The sequence below is a fragment of the Oreochromis aureus genome, linkage group 3 (assembly GCF_013358895.1).
Source record: "Oreochromis aureus strain Israel breed Guangdong linkage group 3, ZZ_aureus, whole genome shotgun sequence".
Lineage (NCBI taxonomy): Eukaryota > Metazoa > Chordata > Actinopteri > Cichliformes > Cichlidae > Oreochromis > Oreochromis aureus.
Window position 1 is genome coordinate 80786665 of NC_052944.1, and position 7989 is coordinate 80794653.

The 7989-nt window shown below is 41.7% G+C and overlaps 1 protein-coding gene across 1 annotated transcript; it reads left to right on the forward strand.

Annotated features, from left to right (window-relative positions):
* LOC120437689 (neural cell adhesion molecule 2-like) lies at positions 1–7462 on the forward strand. The gene is made up of 7 exons (XM_039608208.1): positions 1–193; positions 787–819; positions 1116–1445; positions 3280–3609; positions 3708–4034; positions 4999–5331; positions 6791–7462. Exons 1-5 carry the CDS (start codon positions 133–135, stop codon positions 3971–3973), a joined length of 1020 nt encoding a protein of 339 aa, XP_039464142.1. The 5' UTR covers positions 1–132; the 3' UTR covers positions 3974–4034; positions 4999–5331; positions 6791–7462.
* Positions 7463–7989: the final 527 nt, after the last annotated feature.

A 7989-nucleotide genomic window follows, 5' to 3' on the forward strand; every position in this document is an offset into this window, starting at 1 on the left:
GACTTTCAGCCTTGTTTAAACATTAAACTCGTGTAATCGGGGTTTAAACTCTTTTATTTATGAGAAATAACAACAGACTCACACATTTAGAGCAAGTTTAATGTCGGAGCAGAAGAACCAGAATACACGGAGATGGTGGCTGGAACTGCGTCGCTCTTCTTGTTGTTTTCTGTCTTCATGAGTGCTTCAGGAGGTGAGAATTAACTGCTAGAAAACCAAACTGCGCTTGTATTTGGTTTATAGAAGAAGATGAACAATCATTCTGGTTTGGATGTTACCAGTTCTTCCCTAAGAATTACTGTAATGTTATTTTAGTTTCTGTGTGTGTGAAGGAGACACGAGGCTGGGTGGACACTTAACATCTGTAATCCAGCTGTGACAGAGACAAAGAAGTGTAATGTGTGTGTCAGTGTGATGTGTTGTAGTGTCAGGAGTCAGTATACAGCTACAAAGCTTTTTGTTCAGTGGATACAAACAGCTGTAGCTCCATAAAGGCAGCATGCAGAGACTCACAGTGTCTTATAATGAGAGGCTGCTTTCTCTCACACATTATGTTCACTTATTATCAGCACATGTTGTTGTTCTGTGGAAGCTAACATCTTGTAGTTTCTGACACTTTGCATGTTTAGCATGAGGCTAAAATTCCCCCTCAGTGGGTCACTGGTGACCTGCTGGATGTTCAGAGGTTCATTAAATCCAACATGACTAAAAACTCAAATGTCAAAGGAAATAAACAAAATATTTAAAGTCAATCATTCTGATCATAATTGTACTTTGACCTTTCAGGTCAGAGATTCAGGAGTCGTAGGAGAGTTGCAGGTAAATATTTTGTTTTCTTTTGAATTTTATTTGTTTTTCTTGTTTTTGTGTTTTTTAATGGTGGATGTTAAGAGTTTAACATGAATAAAATCTCAAAATTAATATTTTAACATTATTTAAATAAATTAATTATTATTAATTATTTAAAGTAAATAATTATATAAAAATATTATTTATACTTTAGAGTTGTTAACAACCTGGTTAGTTGTCTAGTTAACTGCAGCATTGTGAACAAGAGGATGGCCCACTGACAGTCTTTCATGACACTTTAACCTCTGTGTTGTTTCCTCTTTTAGACGAAATCATCACAGCTGAGTCTGGACAGGACGTCACTCTGACATGTCGACCTCCAAACAACAACATCCACATTGTAGAGTGGAGCAGAGATGACCTGAGAGATGAATATGTCATTGTGTACCGGAATGGTCACTTTCTTACAGATGACCAGCATCCATCTTTTAAGAACCGGGTGGATCTGCAGGACAGACAGATGAAGGATGGAGACGTGTCTTTGATTCTGAAGGATGTGACGATTAATGATGCTGGAACATACGAGTGTGGTGTCTTCATGGCAGAAAGACAGTCACTGAAGCTCAGCATCATCCACCTGATTGTTGATCCTCCAGGTGAGTGAGTAGAGTTGAGTGTGTGTGTGATCAGAGGTGAAGCTGCTTCCTGGTTGTTGATGTGTGTTTGTTGTATGGATGAGCTGGTGGATGTCAGAGGTAGACAGATGTTTCTCCAGCTGTTGTCTTTGTGGCTGGTAGTCTAGAGTTGTAGAGCAGCATTGTTTGGGTAAGGTTAGAGCAGAAACAAAGACATTTATGAATCAGTCTCTTCTTCTCTTGCTTTCTAACTTGTCTGTAAACATGTGTGGGGAAACTCAGTGGCTCCACTGTGAGAGTCACCTCCGTCACTAAGCAGCATATCAAAGATGTTACATTCATACAAATTAATTACATGCTGTGTGGTTTAATGTTTGTGCATGTTGGAGTTATTTCTCCTCTTTGTTGTGATCAGTGTTGTTACTCAAATAAAGTAATTATTACACAGAACACTTTAATGCAGTTTGTTACTTAGTTACTCCCAGGAGAAAGTAATTAGTTACACTACTCATTACTTTCAGATTTCTCCCTAAAATCACCTGTAACACATTTCACATTTTCTAACAGACCAACACACCAACACAAATCCCTGAGCTAATGCATAAAATCTTTCTCTTAGTATTTATGTATGAACTCAAAGCTGACAGCTCAAAGCAAAGATGAAAACCAGCACAAAGAGACTTTAAAGCGATCGCCATGGTGATTCTACTGTAGAAAGATGAACAGGTAGAAACTGAGGCTGCAGCCTGACTGCTCATCACTTTGTTACCTGTTAAATTTCAGGTCTGGCTGCTGGTCTGGGGTCAGCATTCACTCAGCTTTGACATCACTCTGGGCTCTATGCTAGCTTAGCGTTAGCATGCTGTCTGTGCAGGTGCTTTCAAAGAGTGAAGTTGTGCTAGCAGCATGATGCATTTCTCCTGGATACAGTTTCCACTTTAGCAGCACGCTCTCGTCTGTTTGTTCAATAAAAATAAAAGTAACGCCCACATCCACACGCTGCAGACCGCACCACTATTTTCTTTCTCTGACACACAACCTGACATCAGCTGATTGTAGCAAGTGGACCTGATGAGCGGGATCGATAATCAGGCAGACTAACATTCAGTTTATTAATATAGCACCAAATCACAGCAACAGTCTCCTCAAGGAATTTAATATCATAACAATAATAGAAAGAAAACCCAACAATCATATGAACCCCTATAAGCGAGAGCTTTGGCCACAGTGGGAAGGAAAAACTCCCTTTTAACAGGATAAAACCTCCAGCAGAACCAGGCTCAGGGAGGGGAGGGGCCATCTACAGTGAGGGGTGAGAGGATGAAGACGGGACTAAAGACATGCTGTGGAAGAGAGACAGAGATTAATAATAACTATTGATTAAATGCAGAGAGATGTATAAACACAGTGACTGAAGAAGAAACACTCAGTGCATCATGGGAATCCCCCAGCAGCCTGCACATATTCAGGGTCACCTGGTCCAGCCCTAACTATATGCTTTAGCAAAAAGGAAAGTTTTAAGCCTAATCTTGAAAGTAGAGATAGTGTCTGTCTCCCGAATCCAAACTGGAAGCTGGTTCCACAGAAGAGGGGCCTGAAAACTGAAGGCTCTCCCTCCCATTCTACTTTTAAATACTCTAGGAACAGCAAGTAGGCCTGCAGAGCGAGAGCGAAGTGCTCTAATAGGGTGATATGGTACTACAAGGTCATTAAGATAAGATGGGGCCTGATTATTTAAGACCTTGTATGTCTGAAACTCCAAGAAATTTAACTTCTGGGAATCAGTTTTCAAGTCCCTAATTATAATTGTACTTTGACCTTTAACCTCTCTGCTCTGTGTTGTTTCCTCTTTCAGAGCTGAAAATCATCCCAGCTGAGTCTGGACAGGACGTCACTCTGACATGTCGAGCTCCAAACAACAACATCAGAGTTGTAAAGTGGAGCAGAGCTGACCTGGGAGATGAAAATGTCCTTTTGTACCAGGATGGTCACTTTGATCCAACACACCAGCATCCATCTTTTAAGAACCGGGTGGATCTGCATGACAGTTGGATGAAGGATGGAGACGCGTCTTTGATTCTGAAGGATGTGACTATTAATGACACTGGAACATATGAGTGTCTTGTGGCTCAAAATTCAAATGAACGCATGGAGGTCATGAGTCGTATCAGCCTGAGAGTAACAGGTGATTGTGATTTTATACAGCACTCTGAACAAGAGGATGATATTTACAGTGTTTAATAACACTTTAACCTCTCTCCTCTGTGTTTTTTCTGCTTTCAGACAAAATCATTATAGCTGAGTCTGGACAGGACGTCACTCTGCCATTTCGAGCTCCAAACAACAACATCATAGTTGTAGAGTGGAGCAGAACTGACCTGGAGCCAGATCATGTTTTTCTCTATCAGGATGGTCACTTTGGACCAAACAACCAATATTTTAAGAACCGGGTGGATCTGCAGGACAGACAGATGAAGGATGGAGACGTGTCTCTGATTCTGAAGGATGTGACGATTAATGACACTGGAACATATGAGTGTGATGTCTAGATGAATGAAACTCTCTTATGGGAAGGCCACTCCATCTACCTTTGTGTTTTTCCTCCCCCAGGTGAGTGAGTAGAGTTGAGTGTGTGTGTGATCAGAGGTGAAGCTGGTGGTTGTGAGTCTGTGAAAGTGAATCCTGCCGGTGCCATAGCTGCTGAAAACGTACTTAGTGCAGACACAAAACGTCCATCAGCTTCAAAGTGTGTCAGAAAAATGTCCACATGATGACTGATGGATGAGAGAGGTCCCATTTTTGTTGTTGTGCACAAATCATTGAACAACACAAACACTTAGAGCTCCTTTCAGTGCTGCCTGTTTTGTTACTGCACACATTTCTGATGGTCCTACAGTCCAACGTAGCAAACATCTCCCTGAAGCCTCTTCCTTAGAGACCAAAGGTTGGATCAGAGCAGCTGAAAGGACACATCTATGAATGCAGGCAGAGACTTTCTCACAGCCTCACACTTCATCTCATCGCATTTAGACTCAGGTTCTCTGTTAGTCACTGAGATTACAGACTCACACATTTATAATAATGTAAGATCAGCAGTAATAATAACACACAAACGTCTGCAGTAACTGTGTCAGTCTGCTCCACTTTGCTGTTTGTCTCTCCAGGTCAGATGAAGCTGTTAGAAACCAGAAGTTCAGAAGAATAATTTTCATATTGATTCAGTTTGTCTGTGTGTGTGAAGGCATCATCAGGGTAGATGGAGTCTGTGTGGGCTCAATGTCTCTCACTGTAATCTAGAGCTGGGCGATTAAATGATAAAGATCATTATTGCAAAATAACTTTTCCTCAGTAGAAACAACAAACACACTCAATAGAAGGTGTGATCAGCTTTAAACTCAGGTTCTCTGTTAGTCACCGAACATGCAGATTTCTATTATGTAAGATCGCAAGAATTGAATAACAATTAGCTCCTTATTTATTGTAGGTACAGGTACACTAGGTACTCCTTAAACACCTTAGGTAGGTCTGAACTCTGACCTTTAACCTCTCTGCTCTGTGTTGTTTCCTCTTTCAGACCAGAAAACCATCACAGCTGAGTCTGGACAGGACGTCACTCTGACATGTCGACCTCCAAACAACAACATCATAGTTTTAGAGTGGAGAAGAGCTGACCTGGGAGAAGAACATGTGTTGTTTAATCGGAATGGTCACTTTGATCCAGCCAACCAGCATCCATCTTTTAAGAACCGGGTGGATCTGCAGGACAGACAGACGAAGAATAGAAACATGTCTTTGATTCTGAAGGATGTGACGATTAATGATGCTGGAATATACGAGTGTGGTGTCTACATGGCAGAAAGACAGTCACTGAAGCTCAGCATCATCCACCTGATTGTTGATCCTCCAGGTGAGTGAGTAGAGTTGAGTGTGTGTGATCAGAGGTGAAGCTGCTTCCTGGTTGTTGATGTGTGTTTGTTGTATGGATGAGCTGGTGGATGTCAGAGGTAGACAGATGTTTCTCCAGCTGTTGTCTTTGTGGCTGGTAGTCTAGAGTTGTAGAGCAGCATTGTTTGGGTAAGGTTAGAGCAGAAACAAAGACATTTATGAATCAGTCTCTTCTTCTCTTGCTCTCTAACTCGTCTGTAAACGTGTGGGGAAACTCAATGTTAAAGCCTACAGCTGGAGGGGGAGGGGAGGGGTGAAGCTGGTGGTTGTGAGTTGTTACTCAGGAAAAATAATCTATTACATCTATTACTTGTAACTTTCCTCTACAATAATGTAGAGTTTTACTTAATTACTCACTGGAGAAAGTAACTCCTTACTCTAATCGTTGTTACTTTCTTGTTACTCTGTAAAATGATCTGATAACATATGAACACAAAGCTGTTACAAAGTAAAACGTTACTCCAACACTGGTGGAGACACAAAACATCCATCCAGTGCAGCTCCGCCTCTCATGCCACACCAATCTGTGCCCCTGTCTCTGAGGGAGAGGCCAGCCAGCCCTCGGAGAAAGCTCTTTGACGCCACTTGTATCCAAGATGTCGTTCTTTCGGTCACTTCCCAGAGCTCGCTGCAGCCACTGCCCCGATCCGTCTGTCAGTCTCTCCCCTCATTAGTGAACAAGACCCAGAGATACTTAAACTCCTCCACTTAACTGATGAATCTAAATAAGTGTGCTCTGTGTTAGCCCTGTGATAGACTGGTGACCTGTCCAGGGTGTATCCTGCCTCTCGCCCTGGGACAGGCTTCAGCCCCCCTTGACCCTGACAAGTGGAAGAGGATGGATGGAGTCACAGCTGTGTCACATTTGTTATGAATCTATTAAACTGGAGGGAAAAAGATGCACATGACAAGTTTTATGTTTTGTTGGACACTTAAAAAATAATTCTTTAAATGAACTTAAACTAATCATGGAAAGGATTTCTACGTTAATAAATGTCTTTTTGTCAGCATTAAGTACTTTTGTTGGACTAATGTAATTTGTGTGGGTTGGATCAACTCAGTTAATTAAGATGAATCATCATCGATTAATTAAGTTGGTGCAACTCAAGTACATTACGTTGGAATAACAGAATAATGTTAAAATAAAACAATTGAATCATGTGGAAATCCTTTTTATGACTTTTGTATTCAAATAGTTGTTTTTTTTTGAGTGTAGGAGGCTGAGGGGTAACAATGGTGCCCACCAGTATTATTTTAATCAATGATCGAAGAAAATCCACCAGGGTGGAAACTTTCACACTTAATTCACGTTTTATCTGTTTATTAACTTTTTCTCCTGCAGTAGAGGAAATGGATTCTATTCTGTTAGTTACTCATCATTTACCTCCATCCACAGCTGACACTTTGTTTCTCTCCTGCAGGTCCATCAGGAGGAATTATTGGACTGATAGTTGTTATTCTCCTTCTTCTTGTCGGTGTTGTTTTTTTGATCTACAGAAAACATAAAGTGTCCCGATATTCATACGAGGTTCCTACTGAGAATAATGAGGCTCCTCAGTCTCCACAGCAGGACTGTGTCAGAGGACAGACAGAAGTGAACTATCCTGAGCCTCCAGCAGACGAACATTAAACATCCAGAATTAGATGTTATTTCTCTGATTTTCAGCATGTTTATGATCATAAAGTGGGAGTGGATTCCCACAGACTTTATGTGTCAGTGTTGCTGTGGGAGTTTCACCTGTGATACAGAGGAGCTTGTTTCTATGGAGCCAGCTGCAAGGAGAAGGATCTCCCCTGGATGCCAACACTGAGCTGATCTCTCCCAGTAAAATATTACAAATAACATAAAATGTGTCGGTGCTGTAATATTCAACTTGTTTGTTTTTTCATTCCAAGGTGAACTGTTTGTTGTGTGTCAAGCAACTGTTGTACAACAACATCTCATTTGTGGTTATCATCTATGCAGAGGTGCATATATCCAAACCTTCACAGGCTTGCTGTGGGATACTCGTGCAGCCCTGCCTCCTCAGTCTCATGTGACAAGCTGGAGAGGTTATTACTGTGGCACTATGATGTAGATGAATACATGAAAATATTAGCCATTTTATTTTTATGCTTAAAGTCACTTTCATTTGGAAAAACTTCTGTTAATGTCTCTGTGAAGGTTCTCAGTCATCCAGGTCATCGTAGTCTAAGGAGCTTGCAAAGAAAAGCATCTGGACTTCTTTGAGTTGCTTGAAGACGTTTCACCTCTCATCCGAGAAGCTTCTTCGGTTCTAAGGTCAAATGGTGGAGAGTCACAGATTTAAACCCAGTGGGAGTTTCCCCCCAAAGAGGGACAAAGGACCCCCTGGTGATCCTCTAATCACATGAGCCAAGGTGTGAAAGCGGGTGTGGTACCTAATCAGCCAGGGTTTCGGGTGAGCTCATTGTGAAACCTGGCCCCACCCTATCATGCGATTTCCTGAGGTCAGATGGCCCAGGATGTGAGTGGGCGTTAAGGCGTCTGGGAAGGGAACTCAAAACTGGATTATAGATGGCAGACAGTTGGTGTCGTAAACCACCGCCTCTGTTCAAAGATGGTCGCTCACAGTGGACATAAATGGCTTCTTTCACTCCT